This window comes from Cricetulus griseus (genome assembly GCF_003668045.3).
Source record: "Cricetulus griseus strain 17A/GY chromosome 1 unlocalized genomic scaffold, alternate assembly CriGri-PICRH-1.0 chr1_1, whole genome shotgun sequence".
NCBI classification, from domain to species: Eukaryota; Metazoa; Chordata; class Mammalia; order Rodentia; family Cricetidae; genus Cricetulus; species Cricetulus griseus.
The window spans coordinates 55433988-55450732 of NW_023276807.1; the positions used below are offsets into that span (position 1 = coordinate 55433988).

The 16745-nt window shown below is 41.2% G+C and overlaps 1 protein-coding gene across 6 annotated transcripts in view; it reads left to right on the forward strand.

Moving 5' to 3' along the window:
• Positions 1-16745, forward strand: part of Unc5d (unc-5 netrin receptor D) — a 510504-nt gene that overhangs the window by 419845 nt on the left and 73914 nt on the right. For 5 of the 6 annotated variants that reach the window (XM_035452950.1, XM_035452951.1, XM_035452952.1 and 2 more), the window contains one exon: positions 9766-9798. The exons of the other annotated variant lie outside the window; for it this stretch is intronic. In XM_035452950.1, coding sequence (XP_035308841.1) covers positions 9766-9798 — 33 coding nt within the window. The remainder of the gene's footprint in view (positions 1-9765; positions 9799-16745) is intronic. 6 annotated transcript variants of the gene reach the window in all.

Consider the following 16745-nt stretch of genomic DNA (forward strand, 5'->3'; position numbering starts at 1 on the left):
TTACTACTTCTGGTGTCACTGAAATTAAAGGCTTAGCATTAAGTTAGTCCACAAATATTTATAGAGTACTTGTTCTATTCAGTTCCTCTTCTTGGTGATGAACTAAGGGGAATGGCAGATTGATTTTCAACAGTAAGAGAATTTGTGGCTAACAGGAAGAGTGGAGAAGCTTCAAGAACAAGATGGATGGGTCTTGATGGAACCAACCTGCAATCACACCCCTAGGAAAGTTAAGGCAAAATGGATGGCTTCAAAAAATCTCTAAAGGGGATGGGAGTCTGGAAGGATGGGAGGGTGCTTTGAACACAGATCTTCAGATTATAGTTTCTCTTGAGGAAGTTCATTGTGGGCCAGGTTCCATCACCCACATATGGCTAGCAACAGTTATTTTCTAAGTAGTTGATAAGTCATTATAGCCTTTCACCACTATCCACTCCATTCCAGACTTACCCTGTCCAACAACTAAAGGATAACCTTTGGCACAGTAGGTGACTAGGTGACTACCATAAGCCTACATTTAAGCTGAGAGTCCAAGATAGGATTTATTTCATCCAATTTTGCTGAGATGAAGTTGACAGTTAAAAGATGTTTACATTTTCATAATACAGCCTGACTTTTTGCTACATGAATGCTTTCGATCACTAGTTAATTAGCATATTTAGCACCTCTCATAAGATCCGCCCTCTGAGAAAATTTTAAGTGTACAGGATAACATCGACTGTAGTCACAAAGCTGGACATTTATTTCCAGAATTTCCTGATCTAACTGAAATGAAACTTTGTATTTATCAAGCATCTCCACTAGCCCTTGCCTCACCACTAGGTCCAGCAGCAACACTTTACTCTCCAGTTTTGAGTTTGGCATTTTGAGATTCCACATGGAAATGTGGCCATGTGGTATTTGTCTTCTTGTGTCCAGCTTATTTCACTTAGAATATTGTCTCCCAAGTCCTTACATGCTATTGTTAATGACAGGAACTGTTCTGCAATGTTTGAACAATATTCTATATGATACACTACTTATATGTGTATCATATATCACAATCTGCCCACTACATTTTCTGTATCTATTTAATAGTGGGCATTTAAATTGTTTCTGTATCTTTGTTATTGGGAAAAACCCTGAAACAAACATGACAATACAGTTATGGCATTTTTAATGTGCTGATTTTGCTAGGATATTGAAAAATACTTAAAATATCTGGATATCACATGTCTTACACTATCATTTGCTCTGGACATCTTCTTCCATTTGTTTGGTGATTTGCCTGATCAGTCTTTTGCAGTGCTGAGGATATTATGCAAGGTATTTTGCATGCTAGCCCAATACTGTCCCCACTCAGCTCTATATCAGCCTGTGTGCACATTTGAATGTGTGCAGACATTTGTTGCAGACAAATGAAAGCGTAGCAAGACAAAGCATCCCTGGCCCAAACTGGAGAGTTCAGCATGTGTCTTCCCTGAGAACAGAGGTGACAACCTGCATTTTGTTACTTTGAAAGTGGTTTTGAGCAGAAGGGTTTGTGGAAATTCTGGAAAGGCTTTACAGCATTCCTAGAAGATAAATGTCATCACAGAAACAACACTAAGCACAGACTCACCAGGAAAGGAGACAGCACTATGGAAGCTAATATGTTTTACATGAATGAAGTTATAGACCATCCGACTTTCTGTTCCTGGCTTTGTTCAGTGAACACAGTGATCTCCAGGTTCATCTATTGCTGCTAGTGACAAATATTTCACCCTTTTAATGGCTGAGTAGTATTTGATTGTGTGTGTGTGTGTGTGTGTGTGTGTGTGTGTGTGTGTGTATGCCACAAAATAGTTACCACAAGCTGTGGGCAGTAGAGAGCTGCATACATGGTCTACATACACCATGTTATAGGTAGAGAGGAAGAAAGGGGTCTGATAATTGGTTATCGCCAGCAAAAATGTGCTGTTTCCAAATAGCTAAAAGAGAGGATTTTGAATCTTCTGACGTCAAAGAAATGGTGAGTGTATCCCATAATGCACCCTGTACAAGGCAAGGACATATTAAAACCACATTATACCACAAAGCTAAGTACAATTATATGTCAGTAAAAATAAAACCTAGGTTGACATGAAGTCCAGAAATGTGATTTAGCTCAAAATGAAACATAGAAACTCCACCTGTAAGAATAGTCATTAAAGATACTTATTTTTCTTAGATATAGTATTTGGGGAAAAAAGGAAGGGAAAGAAACAGTGCCTCCTAAATGAACACTAATCATGAGCTAGAGCCGAGAGCAATGCTGGAACCATTATCATCAGATGTGACATGCATGAGCTGTCTGTGGTGGTGCTCTCTGGACACCACCTAATTAGTATGATGGGATCTGGAACAAATCCTAGATAGAAGATGTCAACCAACCGAACTGTTTTTCACTTACTGATGCCGAAGAGGTCAAGCAGGTAGAATTTTTTTTTCCACTTGTCCCCAGAATTTCAATAATCAACCAGAATTCCCGGGGAAGTTGGTGATTATCTAGAGGGCATCATCTGGAAGATCCTAGATGGTTCTTTTCTTTTTTGTATTTACCGGACATGTGCAGGTGGTATTTCAAAAAGACAGTAGATCTCATGATGCAACATAGGCTGGGAAGCTGGCAGGAGTGGAAAAGAGAGGAAAGCTTTGAGCCGGATTGTGATAGGCTGTATATGTGGCTCTCCCTGACCTATCAGGAAAGCAAAATGAGAGACACATACAGGAATGTATGCATGCACTCATACATTCATGCATGCGTGCACACACACAAATACACACACATACATGATAGGTAAGAAGGGCTGTGTCTCCCACTCTTCTGTTCTGCATTTTCCTCACTGAACAGGTTTAGAGAGTACATAAATAATGATAGCTGTATTTCTTTGAACACGCAGGAGCCAGAAGCCTCACCTGTCAAGTCAGTGTCTACTACACTCAGGCACCTTGCAGTGGTCACTTTAAAGCAGGCCTCAAGTTGGTCTGATTTTTTTTTATCTGTAGCACTTAAATAGGCCATCAGGAAGGCCCTGGAACTTCCTGCAGTCTGGGGTTGCATTTAGAGGACATAAAACTGGCTGTTAATTATTTCTAGCTATGGGGAAAGAGGCAATAGATGAATAAATGAAAAATAATGATAATCAATAACGTAAGCCTCTTCCCCCTATTTTCAAATAATAAAGTGACTTTTAATCAGCCTCTTTGAGTGATTTGTTCTGGTTTGCATTTGTGTGTCTGTCATATGCTCTCTCTCTCTCTGTTTCTCTCTCTCTGTTTCTCTCTCTCTGTTTCTCTCTCTCTGTTTCTCTCTCTCTGTTTCTCTCTCTCTCTCTCTCTCTCTCTCTCTCTCTCTCTCTCTCTGTGTGTGTGTGTGTGTGTGTGTGTGTGTGTGTGTGTGTGTGTGTGTGTGTGTAGGCCCAATATTAAATCAAGTATCATCCTGGATCACTCTCCATTTAATTTATTGAGGCAGGGTCTCTCACTTGAAGCTGAAGCTCATCCCATCCATTTGACTAATTTATTTATTCTGGCTGGCTAATCTCTCTGTAGCTGACATTCTGGAATTGCAGGTGTGCCACCAGCCCAGCCAATATATATGTGGTGCTGGGGATGCAAACTTAGTTTGCACTTGTTCAGGGTGATTTCCCCCACTGAGTGATTTCCCCAGCTCTCTCCATATGATTCTTGCTGTGAATCTACAGTTGCAATGCTGCATAAACTCAGTATACTCATCACCTTCTAACATGGTACATTCTAGGGACCTGAAAATGACAGGGATTACAGGAGTTTAAAATGTATAAAATCAAAACACATAAAATTTGTAGGGTATTGAAGGAGAAACAGACACCCACAGCTAAACACTGAGTCATACTCCTGGAATCCAGTTGTGGAGAGGGAGGAGGGATGAGCAAAGGAGCAAAGACTGTGCTGGAGAAACCCACAGAAACAGTTGACCTGACATAGTGAGAGCACGGAACCAGCATTGTACCAAACCAAGCCCTCTGAATGTGGGTGCCAGCTAGGAGGCCAGGGCAGTCTATGGGACCTCTAACAGTGGAGCCAGTGTTTATTCCTAGTGCACAAATAGACTTTGGGAGCCCATTCCCTAAGGAGGATACAATTGCAGAGAAAGAGGACCTAGGCCCTCCCCCAAATGATGTGACTGACCTTGATGGTACCCCCTAGAGGGCCTCAGTGTCATTGGGGAGTGGGCAAGGGGTGTTGGGGAAGTCAGTGGGGAGCATGGGAGGATGGGAGGGCCAGGGAATGGGGCGATTGATATGAAAATAAGATTGCTTCTAAAATAAAAAGAGAGAGAGAAGGAAGGTATGCTAAGAGGGGGTGAATCATTAGTGTTGGGGTTTTGATGTTTTGCTTTGCTTTTATTCTTTCTTTGTGTTTTACTGACTATAAAGTAAAACAAACTGTCCAGAACAGGAAACGATATATGCTAATAAAGTAATCACCAGAGATGTCAAGATCTGCATCTGTGAGGCAAGAGGCTTTTCTGGGATATTGGAGTGGGAAAGAGTATCCCAAAGAGAAGCAATACCATGGACCAAAGCTTTAAATGGGGCTGGGAGTTAATAGATTATCCCACAGTTACATGAATTTAGTTGATGATCTCTAGGAGTGAATTTGTATTTGCTGTGGTGGGACCATGAAAGCAGAACAGTTGGCTATGGTCTGAGCAGCAGAGGATCAGGAGTAAATATTGCTTGTTGAGGCTAGAAGCTGTTGTAACAAACAAGGAAACAGCCAGTGTATGGGCAAAAAAAGTCAGATTATTCCACATTCTGTCAACTGAACAATGTGAATTTGAAAAATGGCTAAAGTAAGTTAAACTGGGAAATTACTAATACGGGAGCCAAGTAGAAATATAAGGGTATTTAATAGGGAAAAGCCTTACTTACAGAGAGACCTAGCCAGCTGGTGTGGCAGCAGTCTATACAGCAAGCCGAAAAGCGAAACCGAAAGCGCCCAGCCACCTGACTGCCTCTCACTCTAAGTTACCCTGACCATGCCCTCGCAGACGTGGTCTGACACACCTGTAGCCAGCCCTTAAGTAGGCATGGCTACAGCTTCCCCTACAATTCCCCTTTTAGTCTAAAAGAGGCTTAAGACTTAACAGTGTAAAGTATCCAAAACTAACAATCATAAAGGTGAAATATAAGAAGATACAACAATCTGCTTATTTCACATCCTATATATTTTAACTAAACCCTAAAGTCATCTGAAAGAGGTGTCCAAGCCTGAACACCTCCTTCCAATCCCAACCATAAACAATAGGAAGCTATCCCTAACTAGGTATATACACTATCCTAACACGTGGTGGGGGGGCTTGGGCGGCTTTTGGCGGAAAGATTTATCGTAACAGTAAGTTATAATAAAAGAGTTAGTATGCATATTTTGGGGACAGAAAAATGTTTCAAGGAATGAAATCACAAAGAAAGAAATGAAAATAGTCTCTGGAAATAAAATGAAAGAAATGAAGGTTAAGTGTTAACAATGGTGACACGCTTGAATTGCAGTCTGGGGAAAGAGCTACTGTACCTCATGTTGTATACCTTAGTGACCTTATGCATCTCAGAAGCCATGCTGCAGACACTGGGAACAAACATTTATTCAGTGTTTGGAAAGGAGGGGCAGGTGTCATAGAGTCTTAGTCCATGGCATCCAAAGAATTGTAGGGTTGGATTGGAGTCCATTTGTCCAAGTGTGCTGACTCCTCAGGCCTGTTCTCTCTAGTCCCCAGCCTGTGAGTTGCATAAGAATAGCCTTTGGTTTCCAAAAGGGGCTATGTGCCAGTGGGTGGCTTTATAAATAACTTTCTGAAACAATGGATTCCATGGAAATGCTTTGGGAACCTAGATGGAAGAAAAGAAACAAAGACTAAAGGAAGGTAGAAGAGAAAGAATCATCACCAAAAGTAAAAAGTAAAGAGCTCCCTTCCCTTCCCACTCCCCTCCACTTCTCATATCCCATCTCTCCTTCCCTCCCTTTTCTCTTCCATCTTCCATCCCTCCTTTCCTCTCCTCCCCCATTTCATCTCATCCCTCCCTTTCTTCCCTTTCATTCACATACACAACTTTATACACATATGCACGCACACACACACACACATTATATATATAATATATATATATATATATATATATATATTGCATGTGGGGGGTAGGAGTCACAAAGCCTTATTTACATTACAGTAAATAATAATAATAATAAAGGCAGAAAGCAGAACAATAAGCTATGATTTTCTTATGTGAAAATGATAATATAACTGGCAATTTCCTGTATTTTCATGCTACCACACATGTAAGCATACATATGCATATTTAATTCATATACGTAAAAATCAGTTTAAGACACTGTTAAAAATTCCTTGTAAATAAAGCAGAGTTACAATTAGGTATCAGCTATCCCCTTCCATCCTTTCACCCTCCCAGGGCTTAAGGCAGACCTTGAGAAGTGACTGTGATTTCCCAAAACTGCTGCTTAGCTGCTACTGGCTCAAAATTGCACTATTTCAATACTTGTCAAACAGAAAACCTACTTCCTAGACCTGTCTGTATGCTGCCACTGCACAGTCCCATAGGGCAGCAGAGACTAACTGGAGTTGACCACACACAGCCCCTGGTCTCTTGCCAGGAAGTAGTAGTAATCACAAAAAACACAAACCTCAATTAATCAGGACCTCTTGGAGTGGGGCCCAGGCATGGGTGTTTAGTCTAAAAGCTCCCCGGGTGATTCTAATGTGCAGCCAACATTAAGAACCATGGCCCTAATGGACTAATTTACTAGGGGGCCATTTGAATGCGGCCTTTGGAGAGGGGGAAATTAAAGTGGAGAGGATTTGGTTGACCAAGGCCAAGTTGTTTCATGGCCTTGAGCTTTCTGAGAGAATGATTATGCAAACAGAATAAAACAACAGTGTGGAGTGGGCCAAGCATTCAAAGTTGGAGAAGTAACTAGATGGCCTTCTCTAGGGCACACAGAGGGCCTAAGTCAAATTTAGTGTTTAACTGAGGAAAACGCTGTGCCATGGCAGGTTCCTTTCAAGGTATTCTCACACAAAACACAGCAGAATCCAATTTGGATGCTAATGCCAGGGTACTAATGTCTTTGGGCTCCAGAGCTTCGCAGCTATTTCTGCAAGATGGAAGTTGAAGCAGAAGCCACGCTGGCTGGCAGAACAGTGGCCCTATGGGCCTTTTACACTGCAGCAGGAGACCATTATGAATGGCTTTTGTTCCCACATCTTCCTTTGCCCTTCTAAAGGTTAAGGATGGTGGATGGAGGCAAAGGTCCATAGCAAATTTCTGCACATCAAGAAACTAAGCTCTGACTTAGTTTGGTCTCACTGTAGTAGACACTAGTTTAACTGTCACTCATGTACCCCTCACCCCAATCAGTACAGTTCCTGACCTGCCATTGTGACCTGTCTCCCAGCAGAAACACAAATAAGCATCATGAGTTCATGGGCTCCTAACCATCATCATAGTTTGAAATTACTTCATCGACCACCATTTACTGCAGTTATTAAGCCAAACCTGTGCTTACTCTGTGTTCATGACCCTGTATGTATCCTGCTTACTCCTGAATACCAAACTTTGAGGGTGTTACTATGCCTGTTTCACTGTGAGAACATTGAAGTCACACTGACAGGATGTGGAACCCTTAAACATCAAGTTGAGTTCAGACCCCAAGTCTATCTGCACAGTGCCACATGGCTAAATACTTTGGAACCAGAGCTGGGTGGGAGGGAAAGGCAGGGTCCCTGCCTTGTGTGCACTTGTGGCAGTGTCTGTCTTCAGACCTTAACCCTTGACGTCTCAGCCACATTCACTCATATTTCCCACTAGAATTCCACCACCCTGTTTTTCTTATAGCTTGGCTATCAACAAGTTATTCTGAGGCTCCATCCATTTTTTCTGGTCATTTCATTTTGTTCCCTGATTTAATCCCCATTCCCGTGGTTTAGAAGAGAAAATACGGTTAGGCAGAGTTCTAAACAGATGTCCCCCATCTCCTCTTGTGGCTGTGGCAATGCATCACTTTCAGGCATCTTATCCCTGCCCTGCCAGGCTCTAGGTACCTGTACAGAATGCTTTCATATTCCTTGCAATAAGAAAACCAGAAGCTTGGCTCTACCCGCCAAAGTAGTCGCCTTCTAATTGTTGAGAGCAGTAGCATCTGGACTTCTCAGCTGCCACCTGCTTTCAGGGAAATGTGTCTAGTCTGTGCGGTGAGGGTCATGCCAGTGTTCTTAGAAACTTGGAGACCCTCCATGAACATGTCAATACAAATAATACGTTGTCATCCCAGAAACTGTTCATTTTGAAGACAGTACCTGTGGCTGCCTCATTCTCTCCACTATTAAATGATCCATCTACAGGAAGCTGGTTTGCATCCCACTTGTAAATTTACCTCCATCTCAGGTCAGACAGCTAAACACAGGAAAGCCATATTTGAAGCATACTGCATTTATGTGCTTTAAGAGTTTCCTGTCAAAATCAATATGAAATTCAGAAATGTGTTTAGTTGGCTGAGATTCCTAGGCAAACTGGCCACGGCAGCCTATTGCCTGGGAGAGGTTACTATTCAGTCAGTCAGATAATGTTTATGAATGTTTATGTTCTAAAATGTGTAGTGTGCTGGTTTTGACTCTGTTAAAACCTTAACCCACAATGAAAGCCTCCCTCTGTGTGGCCATCTTTAGGCTCATAGAGAGGCAGTCTATAGAGGGTAGCCTCTCACAGCTCCAGCACTGTGACTTGGTGAATGATCACCAATGACCTTGACCTCTGTAGTCTGTGTCTACATCCCCATGAGGTACAGACACCCCCATGAATGTAGGAGGCTCTGTGAAGTGTTGGATCCTAGCATCTTGACCTGGTGTCTGGAAAGTGCTCATCTGTCTTCTACAGTACGGTGGTGTTTAGCCTGAGGTGGAACCAATAACAGGAGGAAAAGGGGCCCTGGGCAAACCTAAGTAAGACACAGGCACCAAAGTCAGTGTGAGATTCAGAATTAGATGCTGGTGGGAGACAGGACCAGATAGTGATTGGTGGACAGAGAGCCTTGAGGAGAACTGTCACAAATGCCTTAGTGGAGTCTCACCTCTGAGGTTCAGATGAATGTCTCTTCCTTTCACTGCCACATCCCACCAACTTGCTGCATATACAATGACACCATCTTCACCTAGAGAAACAACACACATTTAAACAGATTAAGGAAGAGGAAACAAAAACCCAAATCCAAAATGCTCACACCACCACATCCATAGCCCCAGGGAACAGCTCAACAGGCAGTTTGGAAGTTTACATCTAGACCATGATTACTGCAAACCAATGCAGGGTCCCTTTAAATATTTATTCCCTGGTTCATTTTTCTGTCTTCATGTATAGTGAAATGGCATCTCTTACCCGAGCAGGCTGCTCACTGGGCATTAAAAAGAGCAGGCAGCAAGCTCCTTGTACTTATCATGCAGATAAGAATCGAGCAGAAGCAACAGAGAAAAATATGCTAGCAAACTGGAGAGAAAATATATTCTTAAATAAAATAATCATCATATGGAAATAATTCAAAAAGAGGCAAATAAAAAATTAGAATGCAAAAGGAAAATGTGGGCCCCATAATCCATATTGCCTGCAAATCGGAGAAAAATGTATCATTTATAGAGGTCTATACAAAGTAATACAGGGAATATGTCTGCACCATGTAAATTTATTAAATGCAACTTTCTCTTTCTCTTTCTTTTAGATAAAAAACCTCTTCATGAAATAAAACCCCAAAGTAAGTTATTTTTCCTCTTGTGAATATAATTTATTCTCATATTTGCTGCCTTACTGTTGTATTTGTTCAGGAGCTAAGCAGAAGTGAAGTCCTCTGACAGACCTGGGGCTTTCGGGGCCTTTTCTCATTGAGTTTGGAGTTGCATATCAGAGGTTTAAATCAAAAAGAAATATGCACACCCTTCCCCTCCCATAAAGCAAAAGTAAATCTCTCTTCTTGATTTTTTTTTCTGCCTATAAGTCCATTTCTCTGCAAATGTCGTCTAGGATTCTTATTTCTGGAGAGATTTATAGCATTAAAATTAATAAATATTTGTCAGTACACACATGCATGAAAGCAGCCTTGTGGACACAAGCGCCTGGCTCCTCGCCCCTTCAGGAAGAGGCAGGGAAGGAAGGGTTCTGGAGATGCTGACCCAGAGCCTCACCTGCTGTGGCATCCATGGTAACTAAGAAGATTAGGAGGCAGCACTTCACAGTGAAATAAGTCCAAGCTGAGTGTTGGTGTTGGCTTCAGTTCACTAGCTACAGGCTTGCTTCCTGAAGAAGCCTTTGCATTATTTCTGTTTTGCATCCAGGGGATTTAAAGAATGGAGCATGGCTTAAATGGTTGGAAGCTTGGCATTTGGCACTGTGTCTCTCAGCTTTGACTGCAATTAGGATAACCTGGAGACCTTTTAAAAATTGGGAGTTTCAGGGGGCAGGGATTAGAACCCCGAAATCTTTATTTTTCAGAGCTCCCCCAAGTGAATCCATTATGCACTCAGTTAGTGCACCATAGTCTTAGACTTTTGGGGGTGGGAGATCAAAGGGTCAGAATCTTGGAGAATCATGGGAACTTAATAAGTGTATCCTACTTACAGAAAATCAAATGACTTAGAATCTATGATGGGGGATACTCCTGAGATCAATTGACATGTTATTGTGTTAAGTCATTGCATGGACTCAGAGATAGGGAGAGCATACTAAGGAATGTCAAGCTATGCGGCAAGAACCATACAGCTGACATCAAGACCAGAGGTAGAATGTTGTTTAGCTGCTTTCGAATGTAATGCTTGGAAAACCTGTCTGCGTCCAGTTTCTCTCATTTAGTACAAGATGAATGACTTCTGATCATTTAAATCTACAACAGCAGAGTTAACAGCTTTTATTTGCTAACGTCTTTTAAAAATATAATCAAGACCTTAGAGGATAGACAGAAATAGGTACCTAGGGGTAGGTATCAGAAGGCCTGAGAGGAAACTCCAGGCATTTTGTCCCTGTTCCACTCTGTTGCTACAGGCACCCTGTAGTATATCGAGGCCACTAACGTAGAATCTGAGAGTTCTGCAAAACAAAAACTTCGTCCTCAGTGTCTTTATCTGCTGCTGCCAGCTACATGTAAAGGAACCATTGGCACCAAAGTGGAGTACTTTTGGTTCCATGCAAATTTGCTTTTGAAGACTGAGTTGGGAGGAACTCAGCATTGTGTGTGTGTGTGTGTGTGTGTGTGTGTGTGTGTGTGTGTTGGCATGATCACATCTTGAGAGAAGGAAACTTGGCTTTTAATATACAGCTCATGCTTATGTCCTGACTCTCAGGGAGGTATCTGGGATAGCTGGACTCTCTGCTTCCTCTTCAACTCATGCATGCACTTGCCCCCCAGTTTGGGTGTAGCGTCTGACAAGATCATGGGTATCTGTGTGGTAACCAACATGAAGATTATTTATAAATGCATTTTAAAAATTAATTTCATGCTTAGTTTGTGAGTCCTGTGCCTTTCTAATTTGGTTACATCTGTACTTTCAGCCATAAACCCCACAGAAGCTATTCCTTGTCTGTAGGGACTCCTGAATTCATTTTTGCTTGGGGTTCTCGCTCCTAAGCACCATGCTTAATTGCTGGATACTGCAGCAGAATCGCTTAAGCTGTTTTAATTTGTGATTTCCCTAAAAATAAAACTGTACCAGAATCAATGTGATTGCAAAAAGCTCCCAGAGGAATCCAGTCAGGGTTCTGTGAGCTGCATGGTTAGAAGAGTATTACACAAATTCAGGCTACTCGTTCAGTGAAAGTGGGGCTGGGTTTAAGGCGGCATGAATCATCACTGATGCAAAATCAAAGTCAATTATGAAGATAATTGAGAAACAACCTGTTCCTATATATAGTGGTACACATCATCTTCCACAAGTCCTGGTGGGTAGACTACATCATTCACATTGAGTTTTCTACAACGATCTCTAGAACAGACACACGAATGAGCTAGCTTTGAGTTGCAGGGAGGTACAAAAAGAAAGTGAAGTCTTAAGATATGTGTTGGCAAATCATAATGACAAACTGGGGAAAATATGCACACTGCATAGCTCATGAAAGCACTTATTGTAAATGAGATAATTTAATCAATTACGTTTCCTAATGTACTAAACCGAATGTTTCATTTTCTGCTTCTGCACATCTTAAATTATCTTCAGGTGCTTTATGAGATTTAATCATAGTTAATAGAAACTTCATTACCATCAAATGTGCTTTCAATAAATGTTGTGTAACAATGTCAGGAGGTGCAGTAAAATATAGTAGGTTCTGAATGGCAAGCATGAACCCCCAGAGTCAAACTGAAAAATGGTTGCATTCTGACAATGAGCCTCCTTGGAGGCTTGGGGGATGGAGTTCTCTGAATGGCTGGAAACTCTTGAAGGGGTTGCTGGATCAGGGATTTCACCACAGAAGTGCATTGACAGGCTGCAGCATTACCCTAGAAAATGGTTCTGTGCTCTGATCTCTCTCCAGTGCCCTTCTACACAGCTGTTCTGTCTTTATAGAATTGAGTGCTTACAGGGCTGGAGAGATGGCTCAGGAGTTAAGAGCACTGGCCATTCTTCCAGAGGACCCAGGTTCAGTTCCCAGCATCCACATGGTAGCTCAGAAACCACCTGTAACTCCCATTCCCAGTAATCTAAGGCCATCTTTGTGAGGCACTGCATACATATGGAACACACACACACACACACACACACACACACACACACACACACACACACACACGGAAACACACAGGTAAAATAAAAATAAGTGAATCTTGAGAGGGGGAGGGAGAGGAAGGAAGGAAGCAATGAAGGAAGGAAGGAAGGAAGGAAGGAAGGAAGGAAGGAAGGAAGGAAGGGAGGGAGGGAGAAAGAACTGAATGCTTTCCATGAATGAAATTAATGGTTCCAGTTGCCTCAGAGACATCTTCAGTTGAATATCTCTAGGAAACCTTAGTTCCAACTTCAAAATTAAATTTATCCCTCTCTGCCCCTATCTTTAGTCCATCTCTCCCATTATCTTCTCCGTTTTAGTAAACAGTTGACCATCAGGCCAGTGATTTGTGTCAGAAACTTAGGCTCTGTCTTGCTCACCACCTGTTTTCTTTGTATCCAAAAACCATCCTGTTTGCCTCTTCTGCGCTGTAACAAATCTCTCCTTCACTGGCTCCCCTCCATTTCTACTCAGTCATTTCCATGCAATCATGCCACAGTTCCTTATGAGTCCTCACTATGTGCTAAGATATGAGTGGAGAATGTGCTCTAAGCACAACACATTATAGGCTTCATAAAGTTCCCAGTTCAGTGAAGAGAGATGGAATAAATATGAGTGGCAGAAAATGCACCAAGTGCTTGTCAAAGATGTGGCATGTTATGAAGAGAAATAAAGTAGGGTGAGGACCTGGGGCAGGCTTGGAGGGAAGGTTGTCTTTTGAATAAAATATTCAGAGAAAAAATACTAAGTTGCATTTCAGGAAACACTGAATAATCAAGGAAGCACAGGTCTGGGGCCCCTGGAGGTGAGTACCCAAGTCAGTGGACCAGCAGAAGGTGAAGGCTCTGAGGTGAGAACTTGCTTACAAGCTCTGGGAGAGATGTGCAAAGGCAGGGTTATACACAGTAAAGTTACAAGAAGGTGAGTACTATTAGTTAAGGCCACAGACGTGAGGGAAGAGGGGAAACTCCATTGCATCATAGGCCATCATGATGACATTGACCTTGACTCCAAAGGAAGTGGAAAGTCATGGAGGGCTTTTATTCTGCAGAATGATATGGCCTAATATTTTCAAAGATGCACTGCAACTACAGTGTCAAGTGTAAACCCATAGGGAACCAGAGCAGAAGAAAGAATATCTGTTACAATGATCCATTACAATAGTAATCTTTATTATGGCTACACTGTTAGAATAATCTAGGTTCAAGATGTTCATGGCTTAGGCTGGATGGACAATAGCAACATTTTAAAAAGAAAGTTATATTTTGAACCCCAAGGGTTTGATGATAGATTAGTGTGAAAAAAGAAAGATGCTTTTGGATGATTCTAAATGTGGCACTATGCATAGGAAGGACATGGTTGCCATTACTAAGATTGGGAAAACTTGATGAATGATTTTGAAAGGAGAGCCCTGACTTGAGCTTGAGAGTTCTATTAAGTGCATAATGGAGATTTGACTAGGATGCTGAATACCCATGAGTACCTATAAGGCAGAGAAATGTCCTGGCTAGTCATGTGTATTTGTTTGTTTGTCAGTGCCAACATGATATTTAAAGCCAGCAGGTAGGTTGAGATCAATGCATTAAGAATATGAATAAAGAAGAGCTGAGGATCAGGCCTGGGAGGGCAGCAATACTTAGATGTAAGTGAGGTCAGAGTCACTGCAGTAGAAAGAAGATCAAAAGAAAAAGAAAATGTTCCCAGACTTCTGGGAATATATATATATATATATATATATATATATATATATATATATATACTGAAGACAGGAAAGTAGAGGCAAAACTATCTGAGAGACAAACGGTGAGGGAGATATGTTCAAAGTATATGATATATCTGCATGAAAATAGCCTTATAAGGCCCCAAATAATAAAAATAAAAAAGCTGGGTTTGTGGGTGACAAAGTCAAGCCATCTTCCTAGCAGAAATGTTCAGTCATCTTCCCATACTTAATGTTTCCTTAAGTCAGCTTGGCTGAGCTTTTCTGAGCTTATGTTCCCAGCAGATCTCCTGACTGTTGAATCCTCTTCAAGAGCTCACTAGCAACCCCTGAAGCCCAGCAGTTTCATTTGACCAGTAACAATCTGCTATTTAGTTTCCTGGCTTACAGCACAGCCCTACCATTCACCAAAGTAAAGCACAAGTAACCACTGGCATTTGGGCTTATTGGTGCCTTATATTTCTATCATTTGTACCTAAGAACTTTCCTTCTAATTAACTCTTAATATGCTTAATTGCTCCTCCCTTAATTTGAAGCCTAACCATTACTTCTGCTAGACCTGTAATCCCTCTGCTACAATGCCTGGGTTTAACTGCTCCTATAATCCAGAATTTAACCATTCCCCTCTTTCTACTATATTTTCATTACTGCTGTCACACATGCCATAATATATCTGGTAGTTAAAATACACTTTATGTTTCATTCTGGGTGTTGTTGTTTGTGTCCAACCCATCCCAGGTTTTCTTTTTAAACTATATATATATATATATATATATATATATATATATATATATATATTATTTTAAATTTTTGATGTTTGTGTCTGAGCCACCCAAGGTTTTCTTTTTAAATTGTGTTTTTTTTTTACTTTAAAATATGTTTTATTTGTTCATTGAAATTTTCATATATTTATACAGTATATCTTAATCATATCTATGCCAGTGAGTTCTGCCCATATGCTCATGGGTATAGGACAACCCACTGGGTCGTGGGCAGCCTGACAGCAGCCACATTCTCAAAGGGGAATGGCTATCACTCACTCAGCTACCATTAAATGCAGCTGTTCCACTGAGTGTGGGGCCTCCCCAATCCATGCTGGAATTTTGACTGTTTTGATCTTAGGCAGGTCTCATGCAGGTAACCATAGCTGCTGTGAGTTGATATATGCAAAATCCACATCACATCCAGAAGCCAGCATTTCACAACTCTCCTCCATGTCTGCCAGCTCTTAAATTTTTTCTAGCCTTTCTTTTGTCATGTTTCTGAGCCTTAGATAGGGGGAGATTGATGTATACTGTTCTTCAACTGCTTGGCAGTTTCAATTGTTATGAGTCTTTGTATTAACGGCAACTCACTACAAAAAATATATATAAAAAAAAAGTTTCCATGATTGTAGTTGAGAGCAACACAAATCTAATGGTTGCAAGCATAAATATTTAGAATAAAGTTTGACAGCATGATCATTTACCAAAATAACAATAATAAGTTTCCTCCTAGGGCCTAGGCCTTTCCCAACCATCAGCTTTTAACCAGGTTTACAGTAACAGGCCCAGAATCCCTCCTCTGGTGTGGACCTTTCATCTAATTGGAAAGCAGTTGCTTACCTTCATAACCATTATGCCACCTTTATACCACTGGGCCTATCTTGCCTGGGAGGCAACGGTCTAATGCTGGAAAAGACCAGTGATGTTTTTTTTTGCCCCACAGCAGTCTACACAGAACCTTCTGGAACTATATAAGTGAGGGATCACAAAGGAAGTTTCCTAGTCAATCAAGGCTAATTTCTTTATATTCTGCAACCAATGGGGTTTTACTATCTAGTTATAGTGAGCAAGCAAGAGCAATAGCAATAGTTTGTGTTATTTTGGGTGCCCATGGAGTCTTCTTGACCACAAGTAAGGAGGTATCCTGTCACTGGCACTGAGATTTTCATTTAAAAATCCATGTCTTCTGTGAGCAGCACACTCAAGCAGGGGACTTTTATGTAGACACAGGCACACACACATATCCATAGTATTTTAATTATCTTACACACTAGTGGATTTATATAAGGTTTCTTCAAATATCCCTAGTTTAGGCTCAATACCTGGTCATTTTGCCTTGGGCTATAGACATGAATAGCATTTTCAACTGACAGAATTGTCTTTGGCACATTCCTTTAAATCCTAACAGATTTCTAGGCCCTTTTAAGTTAGCATGAGGCTAGTAGCATTGGTACTATTCTAGCTACACAC